Source organism: Schistocerca cancellata, chromosome 8, assembly GCF_023864275.1.
Source record: "Schistocerca cancellata isolate TAMUIC-IGC-003103 chromosome 8, iqSchCanc2.1, whole genome shotgun sequence".
NCBI classification, from domain to species: Eukaryota; Metazoa; Arthropoda; class Insecta; order Orthoptera; family Acrididae; genus Schistocerca; species Schistocerca cancellata.
In genome coordinates, this window is record NC_064633.1 from 200,335,677 (window position 1) to 200,362,439 (window position 26,763).

General features: G+C 38.4%; 1 protein-coding gene across 2 annotated transcripts in view; it reads right to left on the bottom strand.

The window, feature by feature from the left end:
* The window catches only part of LOC126095034 (dual oxidase-like), a 261,993-nt gene that overhangs the window by 63,702 nt on the left and 171,528 nt on the right, over positions 1 to 26,763 (bottom strand). For both annotated transcript variants that reach the window (XM_049909698.1, XM_049909697.1), the window contains 7 exons: positions 26,526 to 26,689; positions 24,242 to 24,459; positions 19,187 to 19,417; positions 13,741 to 13,834; positions 8,938 to 9,148; positions 8,151 to 8,271; positions 3,115 to 3,344 (listed from right to left, as the gene is read on the bottom strand). In XM_049909698.1, coding sequence (XP_049765655.1) covers positions 3,115 to 3,344; positions 8,151 to 8,271; positions 8,938 to 9,148; positions 13,741 to 13,834; positions 19,187 to 19,417; positions 24,242 to 24,459; positions 26,526 to 26,689 — 1,269 coding nt within the window. The remainder of the gene's footprint in view (positions 1 to 3,114; positions 3,345 to 8,150; positions 8,272 to 8,937; positions 9,149 to 13,740; positions 13,835 to 19,186; positions 19,418 to 24,241; positions 24,460 to 26,525; positions 26,690 to 26,763) is intronic.

The window sequence follows — 26,763 nt, forward strand, 5'->3', positions numbered from 1 at the left end:
TCTGGTCAAGTTGTGCTACAAACTTCTCTTCTCCCCAATCCTATTCAATACTTCCTCATTAGTTATGTGATCTACCCATCTAATCTTCAGCATTCTTCTGCAGCACCACATTTCGAAAGCTTCTATTCTCTTCTTGTCCAAACTATTTATCGTCCATGTTTCACTTCCATACATGGCTACACTCCATACAAAAACTTTCAGAAATGACTTCCTGACACTTAAATCTATACTCGATGTTAACAAATTTCTCTTCTTCAGAAACTCTTTCCTTGCCATTGCCAGTCTACATTTTATATCCTCTCTACTTCGACCATCATCAGTTATTTTGTTCCCCAAATAGCAAAACTCATTTACTACTGTAAGTGTCTCATTTCCTAATCTAATTCCCTCAGCATCACCTGACTTAATTCGACTACATTCCATTATCCTCGTTTTGCTTTTGTTGATGTTCATCTTATATCCTCCTTTCAAGACACTATCCATTCCGTTCAACTGCTCTTCCAAGTCCTTTGCTGTCTCTGGCAGAATTACGATGTCATCGGCAAACCGCAAAGTTTTTATTTCTTCTCCATGGATTTTAATACCTACTCCAAATTTACTTTTGTTTCCTTCACTGCTTGCTCAATATACAGATTGAATAACATCAGGGAGAGACTACAACCCTGTCTCACTCCCTTCCCAACCACTGCTTCCCTTTCATGTCCCTCGACTCTTATAACTGCCATCTGGTTTCTGTACAAATTGTAAATAGCCTTTCTCTCCCTGTATTTTACCCCTGCCACCTTCAGAATTTGGAAGAGAGTATTCCAGTCAACATTGTCAAAAGCTTTCTCTAAGTCTACAAATGCCAGAAACGTGGGTTTGCCCTTCCTTAATCTAGTTTCTAAGATAAGTCGTAGGGTCAGTATTGCCTCACATTTTCCAACATTTCTACGGAATCCCAACTGATCTTCACCGAGGTCGGCTTCTACTAGTTTTTCCATTTGTCTGTAAAGAATCCGCGTTGGTATTTTGCAGCTGTGACTTATTAAACTGATAGTTTGGTAATTTTCACATCTGTCAACACCTGCTTTCTTTGGGATTGGGATTATTATATTCTTCTTGAAGTCTGAGGGTATTTCGCCTGTTTCGTACATCTTGCTCACCAGATGGTAGAATTTTGTCAGGACTGGCTCTCCCAAGGCCGTCAGTAGTTCCAATGGAATGTTGTCTACTCCGGGGGCCTTGTTTCGACTCAGGTCTTTCAGTGCTCTGTCAAACTCTTCATGCAGTATTGTATCTCCCATTTCATCTTCATCTACATCCTCTTCCATTTCCATAATATTGTCCTCAAGTACATCGCCCTTGTATAGACCCTCTGTATACTCCTTCCACCTTTCTGTTTTCCCTTCTTTGCTTAGAACTGGGTTTCCAACTGAGCTCTTGATGTTCATACAAGTGGTTCTCTTATCTCCAAAGGTCTCTTTAATTTTCCTGTAGGCATTATCTATCTTACCCCTAGTAAGGTAAGCCTCTACATCCTTACATTTGTCCTCTAGCCATCCCTGCTTAGCCATTTTGCACTTCCTGTCGATTTCATTTTTGAGACATTTGTATTCCTTTTTGCCTGCTTCCTTTACTGCATTTTTATATTTTCTCCTTTCATCAATTAAATTCAATATTTCTTCTGTTACCCAAGGATTTCTAATAGCCCTCGTCTTTTTACCTACTTGATCCTCTGCTGCCTTCACTACTTCATCCCTCAGAGCTACCCATTCGTCTTCTACTGTATTTCTTTCCCCCATTCCTGTTAATTGTTCCCTTATGCTGTCCCTGAAACTCTGTACAACCTCTGGTTTAGTCAGTTTATCTAGGTCCCATCTCCTTAAATTCCCAACTTTTTGCAGTTTCTTCAGTTTAAATCTACAGTTCATAACCAATATTGTGGTCAGAGTCCACATCTGCCCCTGGAAATGTCTTACAATTTAAAACCTGATTCCTAAATCTCTGTCTTACCATTATATAATCTATCTGAAACCTGTCAGTATCACCAGGCTTCTTCCATGTATACAGCCTTCTTTTATGATTCTTGAACCAAGTGTTAGCTATGATTAAGTTATGCTCTGTGCAAAATTGTACCAGGCAACTTCCTCTTTCATTTCTTAGCCCCAATCCATATTCACCTACTACATTTCCTTTTCTCCCTTTTCCTACTACCGAATTCCAGTCACCCATGACTATTAAATTTTCGTCACCCTTCACTATCTAAATAATTTCTTTTATTTCATCATACATTTCTTCAATTTCTTCGTCGTCTGCAGAGCTAGTTGGCATATAAACTTGTACTACTGTAGTAGGTGTGGGCTTCGTATCTGTCTTGGCCACAATAATGCGTTCACTATGCTGTTTGTAGTAGCTTACCCGCATTCCTATTTTCCTATTCATTATTAAACATACTCCTGCATTACCCCTATTTGATTTTGTATTTATAACCCTGTAGTCACCTGACCAGAAGTCTTGTTCCTCCTGCCACCGAACTTCACTAATTCCCATTATATCTAACTTTAACCTATCCATTTCCCTTTTTAAATTTTCTAACCTACCTGCCCGATTAAGGGATCTGACATTCCACGCTCCGATCTGTAGAATGCCAATTTTCTTTCTCCTGATAACGACATCCTCTTGAGTAGTCCCCGCCCGGAGATCCAAATGGGGGACTATTTTACCTCCGGAATATTTTACCCAAGAGGATGCCATCGTCATTTAACCATACAATAAAGCTGCATGCCCTTGGGAAAAATTACGGCCGTAGTTTCCCCTTGCTTTCAGCCGTTCTCAGTACCAGTACAGCAAGGCCGTTTTGGTTATTGTTACAAGGCCAGATCAGTCAATCATCCAGACTGCTGCCCTTGCAACTACTGAAAAGGCTGCTGCCCCTCTTCAGGAACCACACGTTTGTCTGGCCTCTCAACAGATACCCCTCCGTTGTGGTTGCACCTAAGGTACGGCCATCTGTATCGTTGAGGCATGCAAGCCTCCCCACCAACGGCAGGGTCCATGGTTCATGGGGGGAGGTATATTTCAGTAATTCGCTTCAGTGTTAACTATACGAGACAATAGTATTTAGCTCCTTACCTTAGGTAGTGGCTTTTCGTGAGAAAGGCAGTCATCGAAAAGAGCACGTATATTTTGAGTCCAAGGGCCAACAGCTCGAATGTGCACAGTGAGATTTGTCTCGTGAGGTGCAGAAGATATGGTGAATGGATGATACTCGCTTGTATTAAGTGCAGGGCATGCCAATCTTAACCACTGTCCAGACTTGTATTCACAATCAGTTGGCTTTTTGAATTCAAGGAGAGTCACATCTGAAACATTAAAGAAGTATCTGTGGTTATGCAGAATAAAAAAAAAATGTATTCCACATACAGTATTATCAGCTGCATTTTGCAGAATGCTGGGAGGCAAATAAGAGTGATTTGTTTCAGTTCGAGCTCTTATTCTAGCGCATAAGGGGTATCATAGTACGTTATTTTGCATTCTGTGTTGAAAATGTCACTATACACACAGTAGCTAGTCTGATCTTTGCTTCACATTGCTGCACAATATGTGGCATGGCCAAAGGTTAGAGTTGTCAGTCATATATAGCAGTAGACAAATTGCCGCATTAAATGTATGCAACTATCATAGAGTTGGTGAACAGATGATCCCTGACAGCTGGCAGTGCTGTTGTCAGGTTTTTCCATTGTAGAGGTGTATACAAAATTGCATTATGTGATTAGTTGAGCTAGTCGCGTGAAATAGCTGTCTGGAATCATCCTTTGCCAACTCTACTATAGACATTGTAGATTCTTTCATCAGACTAGTATATGTGTGATTCTGAAACATTTTATAGTGTGGTCATGGCTGTATGAGTTTGAATTTACAATGGTAGTTGGGGTAAAATATGCTTGAAAACCATTTGGAGAGTTGTTTGAAAATTCTCCAATGTCAAGAACATATGTATACTGAATGTACATCTATGATGACAATACTGTATATCATGGACAGCACAGGGGCCAACGAACTCTTTATTCACTTTGACAATCAGTGTGAGAGTAATTTGACAGAACACTGAAAGACCTAAGTTGAAACAATGCCTCAGGAGTAGACGACATTCTGTCAGAACTACTGATAGCCTTAGGAGAGCCAGCCATGAAAGAACTCTTCCATCTGGTCTGCAAGATATACAAGGCAGGCGAAATACTCAGATTTCAAGAATAATATAATTATTCTAATTCCAAAGAAAGCAGGTGCTGACAGGTGTGAATATTACCAAACTACCAGTTTAACACGAATTCTTTACAGAAGAAAGGAAATACTGGTAGAAGGTGACCTCAGAGAAGGTCTGTTTGGATTCCAGAGAAATATGGGAATAGGAAAGGCAGTACTGAGCCTACTACGACTTCTCGTGGAAAAAAGGTTAAGGAAAGTCGAACCTACATTTGTATCTGGTGGGACTTAGAGCTTTTGACAATGTTGATTGGAATACAGTCTTTGAAATTCTGAAGATAGCAGGAGTAAAATACAGGGAGGTAAGGTTGCATATTACAGAAATCGGACAGCAGAGCTGAGGGGAAAGAAAAGGAAACAGTGGTTGAAATCGAGAGAGATAGGGTTGCAATTTATCCTCAGTGTTATTTAATCTGTACACTGAGCAAAGACAAATTTGAAGTAGGAATTAAAGTTCAGGGAGAAGAAATAAAAACTTTGGGGTTTGCTGATGATGACATTGTAATTCTGTCAGAGATAGCAGTGGACTTGGAAGGTCAGCTGAACAGAATTGTGTCTCTTGAAAGGAGGATACAAGATGAACACCAACAAAAGCAAAACAAAGATAATGGAATGTAGTAAAAATAAAACAAATGATGGTGAGGTAATTAGATTAGGAAATGAGACAAATAATGTAGTAGATGTGTTTTGCTGTTTAGGCAGCAGAGTAACTGAAGGCTGAAAATAGAGAGGTTATAAAATGTAGACTGGCAATGACAAGAAAAGCTGTTCTGAAGGAGAGAAATTAGTTAAATATCAAAATGTAAATGTCAGGTAGTCTTTCCAGAAAGTGTTTATATGGAGCATAGCCATGTATGGATGTGGAACACAGACAATAAACAGTTCAGACAAGAAGAAAATAGAAGCTTTTGAAATGTGCAGCTACAGGACAATGCTGAAGGTTAGATGGGTAGATCATATAACTAACGAGAAGGTACTGAATGGAATTGGGGAGAAAAGAAATTTAGGGGACAAACTGACTAGAAGAAGGAATCAGTTGATAGGACCCATTCTGAGATGTCAGGAGATCATCAGTTTAGTATTAGAAGGAAGTGTGTGGGGTATAAATCGTGGAGGGAGACCAATAGATGAATAGTCAGAAGGATGTATGTTGCAATAGTTATTCAGAGACAATAGACGAATACAGTAAGCGCATTCAGGATGATGTAGGTTGCGGTAGTTATTCAGAGATGAAGAGGCTTGCGCAGGTTAGAGTAGCATGGGAAGCTACATCAGCCCAGTCTTCAGACTGAAGACAACTACTATGTGTCAATGGAATGATTTATGCTAGGCTGTTCCACCTCAAGTGCCTGCCTGCAGTCCAGATGGCCTGTGGGCACAGATGAGCAGGGGTAAGCCTACAGCTGATGTGTGGGCAATCAGGCAGCCAGGCTGTGGTGCACGAGATCATACTGCACTGGCTGAGCACATGCAGCAGAGGTGGCCAAGTGTCTCGTGTATCCACGGAATGTGTGCAGTAGATATAGCGGATAGCCCACTCCACCTGCGCTGACCACAGGTGAGCAATTTCAAAAGTAAATGGCGCTGTAATCGGTCCCCAGGAAGCACATGTGCACGAATGGCATGATGTATGTTGACGAGCCTGTCAGTTCATAACTCAAGTGTCCAGTGTCAAAGTGTGACAGATGACAGATATATTGTAATGAAGTGGACTATGGGCTCGTTAATCAGGAATATGTTGCATAAGAATCCTTTACTGAAAGTTGTGATATCAGTACAAATTACTCTCAGAAACCAAGTATCAAGTCACTGGAATACAATAAGACTTAAAACCACTGACCTCCCTTCTTTCCTGCCACTTAATGATATTTGGTCACTGTGAATGGCCAACACTGTTTTGCAACACCACAGTGTGGATTTAGTGGAATTATTAGGGTAGTTTTTCTACTGTAGAAGATCAATCTGCAGCTCTGAAATAGCCATGCAAAGTACGTATTTTGTTGCAATTTCTAACTATTTTCCTAGTGAATCACATATTTTCTTCAGGACTCAGACTTAGGCAGCATTCACATTACAGCAGATCATCTACCATTACAGTTTTGTGGGAATGAGCATTATCATCCCATTTAATAAGAAACAACTACCAATATTGCAAAATAAAAATTGCAATGATTTCATACTTACACTTAAGAGCTGTGAAAATGCTACCTCAGCTGATTTGATGGCTTGTATGATGGTTGATGCTGTTTTCTGCTGTATAATCACACTGTATGCTTTGTGAATAAATATAGGATTGTCTCGCACTCCACACTCTTTCTGATGTAAGTGCATCATTGTTAGAATTGTTGCTAAATAACTATTGAACTGGGTATGAAACATGCACATTTTTTCATGTTCTCCCACCCATGATTATTCTCCACCAGTCTTCAGGCACTATGAAGGTTGGAACAAAACTACTGGAGGACACATGAGGTAAGGCAAAAATGAGTTTTACTAGTGACAGTGCTTATTGCTGTTCCACTTGGCTGATACTGGACGAACAGTATCACCACACTGGTTGATCATCAATACGTTAGCAAGTGTCTCAAGATTCAACCAGAGGGCATATTAATAGTAGTACATTGATAATGGCACTCACAAAAGCGAATTTGCAAACCTGTGTTCGGTGCTACTTCATTTGCAAGAATTTTTATCAGGAAAGTGTCATCCTATAAACTAAACGTGACAAATTTGTAGCAGAATGACACAAACCATCAAAATCTAATGCGTACATGCTTGATTCTCACGACAGTACAAGCACATAATGATTTAGTCTGTTGCAACAGCAGCTCTTAGGTTCCCTACTACTTCTATTGTAATATTATAAACTGACAAAGAGGGTACGCTTGTCTCTTGTGTATAATGTGTGTTTGGGAGAGTCTACTTGCGGGGCTTGTGTATCAACATTTGGCAATTCAATTGATGGTTATTTGAGATGATTTGTCTCAGGGTGGCATACAAAGCTTTTTATACAAAACACAGTAATATAGGAATAGCACCTGTTAAAAGACAGGTAGCGAGACATCCATACATTGTTTTCATACAAAACCAGCTCAGTTATCAAGAACTATGTGGCTTGCACATCATGCAACGTCACAGCCAGAGTTAGGCTCAGGTGCAATCTTTTGAACACATTGTCATGGGCAGAGTTGCAGTTGGCCTTGGTCGCAAAAGTTTTAAGGCACTGGAGTTTTATTCAGGAAGAGCACAGCTCAAATCCCGTATGGTCATCCTGATTTAGGTTTGGTTGGTTTCCCAGATCATTGCAGGGGCAGGGCCTTAAAACAGATTGTAGTCACTTACCTTCATATCTCTTTGTCCAGTCAGAGCTACTATACCATCTCTAATGACCCAGAAATTGGTGATGTGTTCAACTGTAACACTCCTTCTTGTGCAGTTGTTATGAAGAATGTTGTAAAATATTTAGATTCATGTTATGTATCCAGTTGTTGTTTGTGATATCATATTTCTGCCTGCTCCAATGAGATATGATGGAAAGCACACACATTTGTCTCTGACTGGCTCATGAATGATCATACACCAATCTTTATATTATTCCCCTTTATTTAAAGCATTTTAGCATTAATTATATAATATTTGCTGTGTGATGCTGTTACTGACCAGCTTCTATAGTTGCTTGTAACGTCACAGTTTTAAATATTAAGTTGCTGAGAAATGGACTATCTTGTCATGAAGTAAAAGTACAAATGGCTCGTGGAACTCTTGTACTTGGGCATTGTGCTGTTTATCAGTCATGTGCAAGTGACATTAACTGCTGCTTTACTGTTCAGATGTATGCATAACACTGTTCCAGACACAAATTCTGGCATTGAAATAAATAGTCAAACAAATTTATATGTTACCTGATGGTAGCAATTCTGCTCTCACAACTGGAAGTTCCACTTTCTTAGTGGCTACTGTAATGAAACGGTCAATTGTGAATAGGAGACACGGACCAATGAAGAAGTAAACCATAAATGGTTCCTGGAACAAAATATACTTTGATATTTTTTTTGCATGAGCCAATTTGTCATTAGTATATGAAATAGTTACTGTGTTTACTTAAATGATGCAATACATGGCAAAAGTTTTAAGTTTCAGATGTCTGTTTAGTTAATGTCACAACATTGAGTCCAAAAAGTATCGTGCATTTTATTTTATTTTATTTATTTATTTTATTTTTTATTTTTTGACAAACTGTAGGCTGATTCTATCCAACCTATCCACATGATAAATGAAATAAACCCTGTAGCTGATTCAGGGCATGTGGCAGCATTCATATTCTACAATCAGTTTGTAATGTAGCTGTTTCTTGCTTCAAGCTGTCCATTAGTATCTCATTAAAGCTATTCAACAATAGTCATCGTACTCAGGTGGGAGTTATCTTAGTGTCATTATACAAAATTCTCATGGCCCTTCTTTTCTGTTTTTATGAGACCAGCTGTGGGTCAACTTTTCGCAGTAAATACTCGGAGACATTTAGGCCTAGCATGTATGCATCTCTCTCACATACTATGTTCTTGTTTTGTAATTACTGAGTTAATTTTCAGACATTATCTGAAGTTGTGGACTGAAAGACTACTGTAAGATTTTCATGCCATTTATAAGCAATTGTAACTTGAAATTTTTAAATAAGTGATAAATATTCACCTGTACAAGCCGTCCCATTCCATGAAGGAACATAAGTATGTAGAAAATTGGATAAAGTGAATGTATCAACCAAAATGCATTATACAGATGCTGCCGTGCATATCTTGTGGAGAAGATGCAGACCAGAGCAAGGAGCAGTGTCAGAAGGATTCCAGTTACACCAGTGATTGTCTGCCAACACCAGTATTGGAATTTAGGAATCTCATGTGTTCTGAAACAGAATGATGGTAAACATCTGTTGTGAGAATAACGCCAAAATATTTGTTTGGCAATTACATTGATAGCTAGCTGTACGTGGAAAATCTTTCATAAAGCTTCCATGAAATTCTATGACAAACATAAACATTATTAATTTTGAAATTACAGCATCATGAAATATTATCTTGAATGAAACAAAGGAAAAGCCAGAATAGAATAACTACATTATTGTGAAATGTGTGTGTGTTTTCTACTTTAGAGGAAGGTCTTTTGGCCAAAAGCTCTAATGTATAGCAGTCTCTCTTGTCTGCGGCTCAACATCTACTCTGTAAGGTGTGTAACAATCTGTATCTAATATGTTCCAAAATGCCACACACAAAGCATGCGTACCTAATGTTCCAAAATGACACACACACAAAAATGGGATTTGCTAGTGCTCATACCTTGGGTTCTGTTGATGATAAAAAAGATAGGTCAAGGCCAGGAACCATTTGTATACCCAACAGAAGGATGGTTTTAGTGTCACTGTCCTACAGGACAGTGTCAAAGTATGAATAATACACAGATCCTCCTGATTAGGCAAATGGAGCAAATCATTTGGTTCTTTTCATATTTGATTTGGTCAGTGGTTGGCTTGAACGGACTTATTGAAAAATTAGTTTACGGGAATTTCCTTGGAAAACTGCACAAAAGTTTCTTTTTTTACTATATTTTTGCCGTCGCCAGTAGACCAAAATCCAGATGAAGATTCCAAGACGGCTATGCACAACAAATGGCTGAAAATTTGTACAATATATTCCTAAGATCCCGAATTTGGACAACCTTGAAAATATTCTTCATATATTTATCCATTTCTGAGATACAGAGTTTGAAAGTTAACTAACCTGTAAATATAAAATATGCATGTGAAATCCAGTTTGAGGTGAGAAATGTAACCCCACTTTGTAGTACTAAAGCACATGCAATTTTTATAGCGAGTGAAATCTTCTGTGAGGTATAAAATTAGTTTTGCATTATTTCAGTTTCACATACATAAACTAGCTAAATTTTTGTGACCCACACATTTTGTATGAGTTACGTGCCCTGCTGTAGTAGGGAAAAGAATGGATCCAGCAGAAAGATGTTCCCATCAGAGCACAGAAAATTGTCAGTGTGTTCTTGTTTATTTACAAGACTTTGAATGAAGTGGAGTACCAGCTGCCTTAGTGTACCTTTCTCTGCACCTTCAAAAAAAATTGGCATGCAAACATATTCATGCTTTTTTTATACTGAGAGGGGGGAAGATAGTGGCAGTGGCAAAGAGATGGAAAAGTAATAAGTACTGGAAGATAGTAGACAGTAGTTGTGTTATAGAAATAGTGGAGGAGACAAAGGTAGTGCGAGAGAGAGAGAGACACACACAGTGGTAGTAGAATATAGTTGGCAGTGTTGGGAAAAGAGTGAAGGAGACAGTGCCAGGGGAAAGGAATAAAAAGAAAGTGAAAGTGTGTGAGAGCCAGTGGTAATGGGAGACAGAGTTTATGACAATGATGACAAGGAAGAGAGAAATTGTGACAGTGAAAAGAGACAGCAGCAGCAGCAGTAGGAAGGAATTAGCAGTAGGAAAGAGCAAGAGGGAGACAGTGACAGTGACAGTGACAGGAGACAGTAGGACAGAACAAAGGGGACTGTGGTTGTGACACAGGAGACAATGAGAGAGATAGAGAGAGAGAGAGAGAGAGAGAGAGAGAGAGAGAGAGAGAGACGATAATGAGTTGGGCTGAATAAGTGAGTGAGAGAGAGGGCAACTGGGAGTGGATAGGTATGACTGACGTAACAGCGATTGAGTACTGTGTGTGTGTGTGTGTGTGTGTGTGTGTGTGTGTGTGTGTGTGTGTGAGTTAGGGGAGCTTTCGGTAGTTTGAAGTGAGTTGCATGTTAAAAAAAGCGTGAATATGTTCGCATTCCAAAATTTTTGGGAAAATTTTTAAAGGTGCTGAGGAAGGTAAAATCAGGCAGATGATTCCCCACTATTCAGTCACAGTCTTTTTAAATAAACAGGAACATATTCACATTTTTTGTGCTCCAATGTTTCCACGGATGTTCTTAAATGAATGCAATTTACCTATATTATACAAAGAAATGATCGAATGTGTTTGTCTGCCGTGGATGATGTTAAATCTAGAATGTTTTGAAAACTGTTTTTTGCTTTTACTCTACTCGTGGATATAAGTAAAACATCTGATACATTCTCTCACTCAGCTTGAAAGAATTGATGTAAAAGGCATTGTACTGTTTCTAGCCAGAACTTGTCTTTTCATTAAGAATCAACAATTGCGTATCAAATGCTTTACAACATTTCAGTGTGTCCCATAGGGTTCTGTCTTTGGATCATTCACATTTGTGATGTACAGGTTGTTTCACATGTACCCTGTGAGGGGTGTATCCAGTCCACTGCTACACATTATAGTGCAATACACAGAACTGCCCGTGCCCATACCAGAGTGACATCACTGATGCCACATACCTATTCTGTGCACTTAATGCCTGTCCCTCCCAGCTGGTCTTGCTAAACAAGTTAAATTTGTGACTTTCCTATGTCAACACTTCAATTATGTGAAGACTTCCAGGAAGAGATTTATCAGGCAAATGATGCAAATGGAAAATTAGCCATATTCCTACAGTACTTTGAGCCTTGTTTTTTGCCAACAACAAGCGAGGATGAAATTGAACAGACATGGGTAACTCAATATAGCAAAGTACCTTGTGCTCTATATAATTTAGAAGACAAACTATAGCCCAGAGGCATAACTTCATAATCTTCTGAGGGCTAATGCAAAAGCAATTTAAAACAAAAAATTGCACCAACTAATAAGCCACGTCAAGTCATATTAGATAGATACTATATGCATGACCAGCAAACGATGCTATGTGCATGACCAGCAAACATTAATCACAAAGCTAAAACACCTAAGAAGATTACAAAGATTTGAAGATCATTCTCAGCAATTGTGGCATTTTAATGGAGTGTTAAAATCTTATTCAAATGATTGAACTACCCTAAAGTAGTTCTTTTAATCGGGCTGTTACTTAGGACTATATTCTGACAGACTTTAACTACCTCTCATATTAGCTTTTGCAAAGGATTAGCCACAGAGAAAGCAATACAAGACACCACAATTTAAGTCTTAATAGAGCTAAAATTAAAAATATAGATAAATCCCATTAGTATATTTTTTGTGTGTGTCAAAGCCCTTAATTGGGTGGATTTCAAAATTCTACTCAGGAAAGTGTTATGGCATTAATGTCATCCTTGTTGCATACATTTTTTCTTCCATAACGGAAAGTGAAGGGTCTCATTGACAGACTGTATCACAAGCATGAAACTAACTTCCTCAGAAACTGGAACCATAACATGCGACAATGAGATTCAGATCTTCACGTCTCAGTAAATTTATACCTTAATGGTCTTTGTTGCTGATAATAATAAATTTCAGCTGGATTGTGATGTACACAATGACAGTGTAAGACAGAAAAATAATTTTCAAGTTGATTTTGCCTTCTTGTCTATGGTTCATTCAAATGGGAGGTGTCTGTCTGTGCAGATTATCTAAATATCTATATTTGAGAACTGAACATTTCTGTCAGCTACATGACAAGTCAAAGTGTTTGTTTTAAAGCTACAACATAAATAGTTGTGTATTATCAACTAGCCTCTTTAGATACAGAGTTTTCTCCAAAAAATATAAATTTAACCAAGTAAACATTAAGCTTTCAATATAAGTGAAACATCACCTATTTAATGTAACGGAAGGAGTGATAATTTAGAAAAGTTGCAGTGTTTCTTATTTTTTTGCTAGGTAACATCACATAGTATGGTGATAATTTATTGTCAGCACACTGTACAGATTCTTTCTGTGCTTTGCTTGTTATTTTTAAATGTATAACTTTACTCATTCCATATCTCTGAAGGCTCTTTGTCTTGTTGCAATCTACAGAATGAATGAGTTCTTGAGCCTAATATGTTATTGGAGAGAAGCTGTCAATAATGTGTAAGTTGATTCTCTGTATCAAGTGATAATTTTTAGGTGGTGTTTAGTATTATTGTTGCTTTGGGGTTATTACAGTCACATTATTGCACAAATTGGAAGAAGACTGTACAAGTGGCACTGTTGCAGCGACAGTCCTTGTATTTATCTGAAATCATTTATGGAAACAGAGAAAATCTTAACTCGGTAATAGTACTCTGAAACTTCTGTGGAATAAAAGCTTTGTTGTTAGTGGTGAACCATTCTGCCTAATTGGAAAATCATGGTGATCTTGCAGTGCTTTGTATTTGGTACTGTATTAAGCTAGGTGTATATGTTGTTACACTTTTGTCATACTCACATGCTCAAATTTAATTAATGATTAATGGCTGGGCATGAGTCAGATTTTTAAATGTAAGCAGTAGTTTCTTTCTCTTGTCCAAATGTATTAAAGTACTGTGCAGTCTGATGTAAATTCTTTCTGTTGTCTAATGTTACTTTTTATTTTATTCAGCCAACGTACTTAGGTTTCATCCTTTAAGTTTAAAGTGTTTTAAGAAGATATACATATAGATTTTGAGATATATATGAAACTTACGAATGCTGAAAATTACGGAACAAACAGGAGAGATCATCTGATGGCTGTGTGCTGATGCTGTAGAAGTTGAAAGCATGTCCAACTATATGGATTACTGAAATAAAATTTACACATCTTACTTAATATGACAATAGAAAGTCATGAGTAGTGTGTATGATTAATAAACATTCTTAATAATATGAAAAGATAATTCTATACACAATTAATCATATCCACACTATATGTTGACATGGAATGTGTAATTTATACAATCATTAAACATTAATTAAATTTATATGACTGTACAAATGGCATTTGCATAAGTTTATTGACCTACCTGCTTCCATCCAACAACTTGTTTTTAGTACAGGTTTTCTGTTGGATAAGAGTTAAACTGAAACGGTATTTATTCTGTTACTGAAGACTTCAGTGAGACTACATGAAATAAAATATAATAGCTCCTCCGTTCCCTTCTGTACCCCTGCCCCTGGTGTTGGTTGCGTGCCCCCTTGGTGGCAATACCCTCTGCAGCTCCCCTCCCCCTCAGTAGCAGCAGTGCTGTCATTTGCCCTTCTCGGCACATCTTCCCTGCCCTGCCAGCACATCAACAACAACAACAACAACAACAACAACCTCCCCACTTCATGTTTGTGCTACACAACAATGTAGCACCTGAGGTAGGATTGCGACGCATGGCTGTCTGATTTTGAAGTGTTAAAAAACAATGTACTGAGTGATAATTAATGACCATGTTTCAACCTATTATGTGCAACACAACCAAAGGAATAGTACTCTGCTATATAATGTGTACTGTAAGTGTGGTTCTTTTTGTGGTACATAGCATGTATAATGTTTTAGACTTAAGTATAATTGAGACTTATGAACAAAACTCAATCATTCCCACATAATGGGGAATTTTACTTCAGTGTGGAAGTTTTCATCTGAAAATGAATTATCTTAAACATAAACACTTAAATCAGTGGAATTTTTTTGTTCTGTTTCAGACACTGAATCCTGTTGCTGAAAACTGCAAAAGCTGCACAGAAAAGACTGCACATTTGGAAATTATGTCATGGTATGTGACATTGGTGTTTAAAAGTTATTATTTTTATGTGGTCACAACTGTGCTTTTGTGTGTCAGTGCCACCTGAGTTATTTGTGCGTCCTTGGAAGTATAATTATCTTGCTGGGAGCAGTATGTGACAAAATATGACAAACTCATCTCCCATGTTTTACGTCTAGCATAACACCAGTGATACTCTTGTAGGAGCTGTGCACTGAAACCTTAAAGCCATAAAAATTTAGCATAGTTGTGAGTTCAGCACTTTGACCCTTCTTAAATGGCGGAAGATGTACTAAATAAGCAACAGATGAATTTAATAAAAGATTCATAGATAATTTTCACTAGGATATTCAAGTGTGTTCAAAATAATGAAATATGTTGTGTAAAAATGTTACTTGGAAGGCTGGTGACTGCTAAGTGACTCCCACTCTCCATCCTCATCCCCTGTCCTCTCCTGTACCAGTATTGCTGCTACAAGTTCCCTTCTGTATGGCTGTCATTGCTCATTTGTCACATTTCGTTTTTTTTTTACAAAATAATTGTATAGATAAAAATGTGCTCACCAAGTGGCGCAGAACACATACACAAAAGGAGGTTATAATTAGGCAAACTTCTGGAGCCAGTGGCTCCTTCTTCATGCAGAAGCGCGGTAGGGGAAGAGGGATGAAGGAAGAGGACTGGAGCAGTCTAGGAAAAGGAGTAGATTTCAGGAAGTCACCCAGAACTGTGGGTCAGGGAGATTTACCAGATGGGATGAGGAGGAAAGACTTATTGTTGGGGAATGTACCAGACGAGATTTGAAAACCTGAGAGCTTAAAGGTGGAATACAGGGTAATGTGCAAGGCAAGTATAACTGCTTAAACATCGTGCACGAGTTAATAAGACTGAAAAGCTAACTGCATTTTACGTAACAGAGGTGAGAGAGGGACAGCAAAAAACAAACAGGTAAGAAAATGAAAGATGTAAAAACTGAAACGGAATGAAGAAAGTAGTAGTTACTCTGAAGAAATGCTGAGAGAGAAGGAATTAATGTAAAGTAAGGCCAGGTGGCTGGTAAGAACCAAGGACATGTAATGCTAGTTCCCACCTGCAGAGTTCTGAGAAACTGGTGTTTGGGAGAAGAATTCAGATGGCGCATTTGGTGAAACAGGTACCGAGGTCATGACTGTCATGTTGTACAGCATGCTCTGCAATAGGATATTGTGTGTTGACTGTATACACCCTCTACCAATGCCCATTTATCCTAACTGATAATTTGATGGTAGTTGTGCCGATATAAAAGGCCGAACAGTGTTTACATAACAGCTGGTGTATGACGTGTTGTTTGACAGGCGGATCTCCCTTCGATAGTATGTTATGTCAGTTGCGGGGCTGGCGAAGGTGGTGACTGGAGGGTGCATAGGGCAAGTCTTGTAGGGGGGGGGGGGGAGCTGTCACAGGGGTAGGACCTGTATGGTAGGGAGATGGATGCAGGAGTAGTATAGGGTCTGATAAGAGTATCCTCGACCTCTCGCCTAAAGCACCTCTCCCCTCCTGAATTGTCTATGTTATCTAAGGGTCTCATTTTCAGCTCAAAAACTGCATGCATTTGATCATGTTGCTGTGGTGAAGAACCTACTTTCCTTCACACGCAATGTCAACTGGAAATATCACTTTGCAATCCAATCCCAAAACATTTATAACAGCAAATCAGTCATTGAACCAGCCTTGAACAATTCCGATCATAATCTCAACTAGATCCACCACAACTATCTCAAAATCATCCCTTACAAGCCTTACAAGAATTCCTCACATCCAGCATTGCTTCACAACCCTTCCTCAGGTCCCTACAACATTATCCTAACCTGTCCTCCGCATAACTCCAAGCTCTACGTTCCCTACAAGCTGGTGACTACGTCATTATCCTCCCAGCAGATAAAGGATTTACTGCTGTGGTACTTGATCGAAAAGAGCATGTCAGTGAAGCTTTATGCCAGCTGTCCATCACCTGTACTTACAGCGTCTGCCATCGAGATCCCATCTCTGTGATTCGAACTGGCATGCAGTCCCTCTCATCCTGGCCGACTTATAGTTGCTGGTTTCAAAGCACTCAGCAAACATATATCTGCCTTAGTTGATCAGTGCCTGCAACCCATAGTACAGAGACTTCCGTCCTATATCAGAGACACCAACCATTTCCTAGATTGTCTGAAATCCGTGCCTGTCCCACTCCCGTCATCACACCTTGCTTCTTACCATTTATCCCTCCTCTCCCTATACCAACATCCCCCCCATGCATGATCTGTCTGCTGCTTAACATTTCCTCGGTCAGTGCCCATCAGATACCAGATCTATGACATTCTTCCTACTCACCTTAATCAGCTTTATACTTGCCAGCAACTACTTCACATTTGAGGGGCAGACATACAAAAAGATCAGGGATACAGCCATGGGAACCAGGATGGCTCTGTCCTGTGCCAATCTTTTCATGGGTCACTTGGAGGGGGCTGTTCTGGGATCCAGAAGTCTTCAGCCTCTAGTTTGGTTTAGGTGCATTGTTGACATCTTTACCAAATGGACTCATTGTGAGGCTGGCCCCTTAAAATTCCTAGAATCTCTTAAATACCTTCTCTCAGTTAAATTTCACATGGTTCTATTCCGAATCCTGTGCCACTATCCTTGACGTTGATCTCTTTCTCACCGATGGCCAGCTGTACATGTCTGTCCACATTAATTCTACTAACAAACAACAGTACTCACATTTTGACAATTGCCGTCCTCTCTGTGTCATATGTTCCCTACCATGCAGCTTCGGCATTAGACACAAATGTATTTGTTCAGATGCAGACTCTTTACAGCAAAACACCCTCATTCTCACCTCAGCCTTCACTGGACGTAATTACCCCCCCCCCCCCCCCCCCCCAGCCTAGTTCAAAAGCAGATTTCCCAGGCCATCACATCCAATCCTGGTACTGATGATCTTTCCAAAAAACAGCTTTGGAGCACACCACTGGTCTCTCATTAATGTATTAATCAGCTACTTCGACAAAGCTAGGACTTCCTATAATCGTGCCCTGAAATGAGATCCATTCTGTCTGAGATTTTGCCCACCACACTTAGAATAGCTTTCTGCCACCCTGTTAATCTCCGCAATATTCTTATCAGACTCTATGCTCCCTCTGCACCCATCTCCCTACTACATGGCTCCTACCCCTGTAACCATCCCCGCTGCAAGACTTGCCCCATGCACCCTCCTACCACCCACCTATACCAACCCTTTTACATCGGCACGACTACCACGAAATTATCAGTTAGGATAAATGGACATTGGCAGAGGGTGTATACAGCAACACACAATGTCCTATTGCAGAGCACGCTGTACAACATGACAGTCATGACAACGGTACCTGTTTCACCACATGCGCCATCTGGATTCTTCCCCCAGACACCAGTTTCTCAGAAATCTGCAGGCGAGAACTAGTGCTACACGTCCTTAGTTCTTGCTACCCACCTGGCCTTACTTTACGTTAATTTCTTCTGTCTCAGCATTTCTTCACAGTAATTACTACTTTTTTCACTCAGTTGTACTTTTCTACATCTTTTATTTTCTTACCTGTCTGTTTTTCACCCCTCCCTCTCCCCCCCCCCCCCCCCCCACCTCTGTTATGTACAATGCAGTTAGCTTTTCACACTTACTAACTCATGCATTATGTTTAAGCAGTTATATCTGTCTTGCATATTACCCTGTCTTCCACCTTTAAGCTCTCAGGTTTTCAAATCTCGTCCGGTACATTCCCTAACAATCAGTCTTTCCTTCTCATCCTGTCTGGTAAGTCTCCCCTGACCTGCAGTTCTGGGTAAATTTCTCAAAATCTACACCTTTTCCTAGGCTTCTCCTGTACACAACAGCTCACTTATGAGTGACCTTAATAATTGAAGTAATATAATACTTATAAGTAAGTTAAAGTAGAACTTACTCGACATTTTCTTGTATTGTCAGGTGGGTTTTGTATCACTGATAATGCAGAAACCCTCAGGGAAATTTCACATTGTTCTATGTTTTAGTGTATATTTTTAGCTGGTCTTTGCATTTGGTTTGCAATGGTAAAAGGAAACAATGAAGTCTTGTGACAATCCACAGTCCACCCTTAACACAGTATGATGGGATTGTTTATCACTAAGCTTAACACTCCCAATGTGGGGAAGGACTGTTAACAATATCAAGTGGTCTCTTTTCATTGAAAAATAATGGATTCCCATATTCATGTTTAATCTACAAATGTTCATTTATGATTATTTCTAATGTGATAGTCCAACGTACAAAATTCTTATGAATATTTAAAATATTAATTATTAATGAATAAGTTTTTAGGAAGAATACATCACTCATAATTTCCAGCAAATTTAGTATTGTGTTGGACTTACCAGTGAAAACAACAGCCCAGACAGCAATATATTTATGCATTTGTACAGCACGATCAAAAGGCACATACAGATGTAGTGCAGTGTTGCGTAGTGTAGTTATGGTGTTACGGCACATAGTGACTAGCAAGGTAGAGTAGGTGAACATCATGGCAGAGGCTGCACCACGTGTTATAGTAACTCCGTAGCCTGCTATGCGTCGTAAACCAGTGTGCTCTCTTTCCACTGAATAGTCTGGAATGTACACATCCAAGAAAATACAGTTACTCATTTGTTGTGTATTGTAGTTTCTGAAACAACAAGTAAATAACTACCTTTCATTAAATTATATTTCGAACTATATTCATTATATTGTAACATGGTCTGGACTACATCAAATTCTTGGTGTGAAAATTGTCTAACACTTATGTAGTATTCTGTAATTTGGAATGGAGATAGCCCACTGCCACTGAGGAGAATTATGTTATTTCATGGATAGTAACATAAGCGCATGATCAGCACAGTGTGTAACAACTAGGTTTGGTTTATCTCCACTCCAGTAATACCAGCAAGGGAGAACAGATGGAGAAAAAAAGAAAAAGAGAGATGAAAAGCAAAAAGGGATGAAAAGCAAAAAGGGATGAAAAGCAAAAAGGGATGAAAAGCAAAAAGGGATGGAAAGCAAAAAGGGATGGAAAGCAAAAAGGGATGGAAAGCAAAAAGGGATGGAAAGCAAAAAGGGATGAAAAGCAAAAAGGGATGAGAAGCAACCACTCTTGCACAATGTGCATGCATGCATTCCACATACATCCACACCAACAGAATTATTATGACACGTTTTTGTAATCTGGTCAGTAAAACACTGACCATGATGAATATGAAGGAATCAGTTTGACTATTGGATTAAAGAAGTTAGATGGATGGCTTCTAAGGTGACATTCTGAAAGTATGTGAAAAGCTGAGGAGAAAAAATGATCTTTTCTTGTCTATGTCATAAGTGATCTACACTATGCCTTTGTGGTCTGGACGCTTTTTCCACTATTTAGCCTTGTTGAAACAGGTTGGAACCAAGTCCCATAGCCAAGGACCTTTGATAACACACTGGCACTTGTTTCAGTTACAACTGATTTGAATCTTGTGGGCGAAGAGATTTTTACTGGAGTCTGCCAGATTGTGTGCTAATGCCTTCAGTTAGATTCTGTGGTCCCCAAAGTGCCTTAAAGTTTAAGGGTGTAGCAAACCATGATGGTGATCCACCTATCAGCTGAGGACATTAACTGTGAAGGACTTCACCTCTCACTCAAGTATAAAATCACTAATTTATGACCACACTGACACCCAGGCAGCAGTCATCTCATCTGTACATATTTTAAGAAAATCATTAGTTCAGTTCAACCTTTCCACATATTGATATGAAAAACAATGTTATCAGAATAAAGAAACAAAATGTATGCAAGGAAAAATGCCTCCAGTAAAACTGACCTGTTGATTTCCTTAGTGATTCCTTTTTTTCAGTGGGTGAAAAACCTGTGTGGCAACTTTTGTTCATGTTATGGTCTAGTGTTGCTTACTAAGTAAGAATTATTTTTCCTTTCCTCTCTGTTTCAGTTTGATATTGACTATTGCAGTGCCACATTGCACAAACAAAAACAAAGATAATAGTCAATATTGTCATGACTTTCATACAACTATGCAATGAAGAATAATTTAAAACTCAAATCAATGTCCTTCAGATGATGATTATTTTTTAACTTAAATCTCCAAGAAAGTCTTTGTCTCATGACACTATGGTGACAGAAGAACCACCTCAATCAAGGGGTGCAAAGTGAAGCTGATGGGTTATTCCTTGGTTCATACTTCACTACTTCTCTCGCAAACTGCATAGTGGTGCTTTTGTTTGTGCATAGGAACCCAGTGGTCTCCATTCATTGATTGTCCTCTTCTTTGATCTGTCAAAGGAATCAAATAATCAGTTCATTGCCAGTCTCTTGACATTCACCTCACACCAGCCATTCTGACATCATGTGAATGGAAATATTTGTTTTGAAACATCAGTAACTGGGTGTAAAATATACTGTCTCCAAAGTTTACATTTCCGTGAAGTCTGTTGAAAAATCCTGCATGATGACCTGAAAATGTAGAGAGTGTTTTCCACGGAGGTGCCATGAGGGCTGATGGATCATATCAAGGCTGCATGCAAGACAGTTTCCAGGCATTGCTGACACATGATGATGGCATGGATGACACCTTGTTTTTAGAAGTTCTGATAATGGATGAGTCGTGAATACTTTTTTCCATTGTGAGAACGCAATGCCAGTCATTTCAATGGAAGAACATACTCACAGTAGCCACCAAAAACATTTTGAGTAACAGATGCTGCTGAATAAATGATGGTGGCTATGTTTTGTGTCAGCAGTTGCACAATCTCTACACATCATGCTCCAAGGGGCATTACTATGACAGGTTTGTTACCAAGGTGTCAACCTGGTAGTTGCTGAAAACTGTAGGAAATGAACTCAATGTCTACATTTTTAAATGGGAATGGGGTACAAAATTAGTACTGTTGAATAGTGCTCTGAAAACTGTAACCTTTTAACACTAATGTTTTCTAAATTTTATGCCAATTTATTGATGACATCAAAAAACTTTTCCAGAGACTGACAATTTGAATGATGAAAGGAAAAAAAGAAAATTTGTTAAAGTGTAATGTAACTAATGTGGGCAAACTTTTTCTCACCATTTCATTTAAATGAAGTTGTTTCCTATTTTAAAAATTATAAAAAACATATCTGCTTATTGCGTCATTGGGTTTTTGAGCGTACCTTTTTTTGTTTCTGCAACATGATGTATGTTTTTAACTCCCTACATGTAAAGTGATATGATATGACCTATGGGTGATGTGCACAGTAGACCTCAAGTATTATCTCATGTGATGCAAGGCCAGGAGCTGGTATCTGACAATAGCTCTCACTTCTGTCAGTGCTTTTAATTGGAATTGTATTTCTGAAGGTGTGATTGTGCACTCTATTGTTTACAGTTGCAGCTAAAGAATCTTCTTGGTTTATTGTTGAGGGAACGTTTTGAACTAGTCTGTGTTCACGTCTCCCATTGTGTTGACATGCTCATATTGGGACTGAAGTAGGTATAGTGCCAACTGAAAATACATTGCATAGGTAATGTTTAAAGGCTTATAGATTACTCCAGGTAAGCACTTCTCGGTGTGTCAACTTATTTTCAATGAGTGTGAATGCCACCCGTCTTTCATCAGTCTGTGTGCTTAAAACTTTGTGATGGAGGTCAGATAGGATGTATGTTTTGACAGTAATATTATGTTTGTCTGCTCTAAGAAAGTGTATCTCAAGAGGTGCACATATCCGAAGGATGTTGCAGATGGTAGGATTACGTGAAATTTAAGATAATGTAAAAGGAGACTCTGTGCTTCGTAATTTGCAGACAAGAACTGAATATTACGATGTGCAACAAGTATCTCTGATGTGTACTTGCAGGTGGCTTAATGCAGCAGTTTGATGTTCACTTCTCTCTGAATCCCATTCTTGATTGGTGCCATAGTTCAATACTGATTAGAACTTTGTTTTCCAGAAAGGATTCTTACATATGATCCCGAAGGAGAGATGATCAGTGAATTATGACTTTCTGACTGGGATTAAGAACATATGATAGTAGAGAAGCGATTACTCACATTGAAAAGATATGATAACAAAAGTGACTGCTCTGAGCAACTAATCCCTCTGTTGTAAAACACCAGTAGTGGCTGGAATAGTATCCGTATGATACGATTAGTGATGGATCACACAGATGAGTGAGTGATAAAAAGGAAAAAGGGAACATTGTGAGCGGGCAGTACTGCTAGCTGAGAAAAAACAAATTGGAAAGAACAGCAGCAAGATTAGCACACAAAGCAACAGTTTTATTAAATTATGTACAGTGGTACAGTGTATTGGTTATGAACTGCAGATTAAAACTTAAGAAACTGCAAAAGTGTATGAAATTAAGGAGATGGGACCTGGATAAAGTGAAAGAATCGGAGATTGCCGATAGTTTAAAAGAGAGCAGTAGGCGATGGAACTGGGGAAACGAATACAAAAGAAAACAAATGGATACCATTTAGAGATGAAACAAGATTGTAGACAATCCCAAATGTTATTCAGCTTAGGTAGAAGAAATGTCTGCTCCTGTCAGAAGGCAAACTAAGTGACTGTGAGACATTGAGAGTTACAAAATCGGCTTTATCTGTCTGTGACACATTTCTGACCAATCATCCTCAGGCATATCAAATGGGTTTCCCACAGTTGTTTGGTATGGTTTTAGGCAGTTCCCATTCATAAGAATTATTTCCAGTCATAACAAAGAGTTTTGTCAGCACATTTTTCTATCATTTTTAATCAACATTAGACATTCCAGCTCAACAGGGGAAAAAAATAAAATAAAATAAAATAAAGAACTAAGCCACAGAGAACCATAAGTGTCTGAAGCACAGATACAAAGTTTTGAGAACAATAGTCGTTTGTGGAAATCAAATTTGTAAACAAACCACCAGTCTCGTAGGTTTTTTAACTAAGTCTCAGCATCCAAGCTTTCGTATGAAAAATAATTTACCCATATATAGACTGTGACAATAGTGTCTTCTGACAGTGTAAAATTTGCAGTTAACGTGAAACTAGAATCAGACCATAACAGAACAGATACTAAATGCAACATGTACTCGATCATCTTTTCCAATGCGTCATGGTCCTCATTATCGTCATTGTCCTGCTCCTGTCAGAAGGCAAACTAAGTGACTATGAGACATTGAGGGTTACAAAATCGGCTTTATTCTGTGGCTAGATGTTCAGATAAAACTGCATACACGCTAGACAATCTCAAAATTAGTGATGGTGTGTTTAGGCCCTTGTGGTTATCACTGTCTGAATTTTAATAAGAACTGTTGAAATAACATAGTTCACAGATAACAGAAGAAGAAGAAGAAGAAGAAACATAATGTGTTTCTCACACAAGAAATTTTTTCTACTTTCATTTGTTTTAAAGATAAGAGTGTTTTATTTTCTCTGCTATACTCACAGTAAGCTCGCTCAGCAAATATTGCAATCACAACAAGTGTGTACAAAGTGACCCAGAAGATTTCACGGCTATAATTTGCAACAGTTGATACCAATGTGAAGTACTTTGTGTTTTGTGAATCATCTAGGCTCTTTGTATGTAATGTAATATCTTGCTCTGGCATGATACTGCTCGTAACGTTCAGTGGCTCTCTCTCTGTTCCAGAATATTTAGAACCACTGAAACATAGTAAATGGCATGAGTTACAAATGGTACAAGTAATGAAGAAATTTATAATTTTAAGTTCATAACACTATATTATTTTCACTGAGAAGCTTTTCTTTTTACAATAAATATGCTAACAGTAGTCTAGTTTGTTTCATTGCGTAAAGTGCACAATATGAATTCTGATAGTGCTTAATTAACAATAATTGAGCAAGATGGTCGTAGACAGTGCTTCGTTTGTGGGGGGGAGAGGGGGGGGGGGGGTTGGTACGGAGTATCAGGGCATACCATGACAAATCAAGCAGTAGTTGTAGACTTGTGAAAAGTTTCACTAGGAATGCTTAAGGAAACCATATAATATTTACATTAGTGTAGTTTTAGAACAAAAGATGATTAATCGTTATAATGGTGGTTTCAGATCATTGCACATCTTTGTATTTATTTTACAGCTTATTATTATTTTTTCCTTGAAGTCCTAGAGAACAAGCTAAAATAGTCTCACTTTCTTTGGCCCTTTGTTCCCAGTCCTTAATCATTAGAAGTCTGAAGACTTCGCACTGCTAGTATTTTGTTTCTGGTTCCTTATTTCAGCTCTACTGCTTTTCACTAGTTTCCAAGTTAAGCAAACTGCTATTTTCTTTGTATTATTCTCCATCATTCTTGTCTTCGATTTTTTAATCCAAAATCAGCTTCTGTAGTTATTTTTGTTGTGCGCAATATATTTTTCAGTATATAAGAACATATTTCTATAATAGAGGGAAACATTCCACGTGGGAAAAATATATCTAAAAACAAAGATGATGTAACTTACCAAACGAAAGCGTTGGTATGTTGATAGTGACACTAACAAACACAAACACACACACAAAATTCAAGCTTTCGCAACCCACGGTTGCTTCATCAGGAAAGAGGGAAGGAGAGGGAAAGATGAAAGGATGTGGGTTTTAAGGGAGAGGGCAAGGAGTCATTCCAATCCCGGGAGCAGAAAGACTTACCTTAGGGGGAAAAAAGGACAGGTATACACTCGCACACACACGCACACACATCCATCCACACATATACAGACACAAGCATGCTTGTGTCCCGGGATTGGAATGACTCCTTACCCTCTCCCTTAAAACCCTCATCCTTTCGTCTTTCCCTCTCCTTCCCTCTTTCCTGATGAAGCAACCGTGGGTTGTGAAAGCTTGAATTTTGTGTGTGTGTTTGTGTTTGTTAGTGTCTATATCAACATACCAACGCTTTCGTTTGGTAAGTTACATCATCTTTGTTTTTAGATATTAGAACATATTTTATTTGATACATGAAACTGATATTAGGCATTGTCATTAATCTAACTTCTGGTTTTAGAAAAAGTAATTTGACTTGATTTTGTTCATTTGTAGTGCTATGTATGATTAAATATTGCTCAAACTTTGAAATACTGAAGATATTGTTACGAGGTGGAGGAATTGCCTGTTATAAAACGTGTTTTATTTTTTTGCCATATTCTAGACTGTTAATTTCATAGCTGATACTGTATTCCTCTACTTCAACTGTTTTAGGAAAGCAAAGCAATTTGAAAAGCTCAGTGACTTGGCATCTATGTAGTAAGGAAAGTGTGCTTTGAATGAAGTCTTCACAAACAGCTAACACTGTAGTTTCTCAAGAAAAACATATATAGTGTTAAGAGGAATGTTGTTAGTACACCAATAGCATCTCTGATATTGGATAGGTATTTTGTACTCAAACATCTTCCTTTAGTAGCTGTCACTTAGCATAGGTTGAAAAGGATCTATCTTCAAATAGTCGCTATATTTACACACTATATAGGGAGCTAAATTGCAGATTTCCTCAACTTTCCATTTTAATTGCATTTCTTAGCGTGTAATTAGTTCAGATAAAGGCAGACCCAATGTTTATCAACAACATTCACTTTTCACTGAATATTACTTCCACCATGTGAGTGCTTACAATCTCTTGGATTTTGAAAAGAAATTTCTTTAGAATGATACGCTGTGTTTTTAATAACAATAGCGATTAGTGATTATCCTGGATGAGTTTTCATTGAAGAACAGACATTGATAAATGGTTTGCTTACCCATACATGCTGAATACTGTATATCTAGCCTTCTCGAACTGTGTACTTCTGTTGGGAAGAACATTTTGATATCCTTGAATTCCTGGGAAATTGAGTTGTGTATATCCCAGCTTGTCCTTATAATCAGTAAGTAGGCTTTGAAAGTCTTCAAGCGTTATGACATTCTGTTGAAGAGTGCATGTTTTATTAGTGGGTTACATGTTGCATGTAGTACACAAAAAATGTCTATGAAGGACAA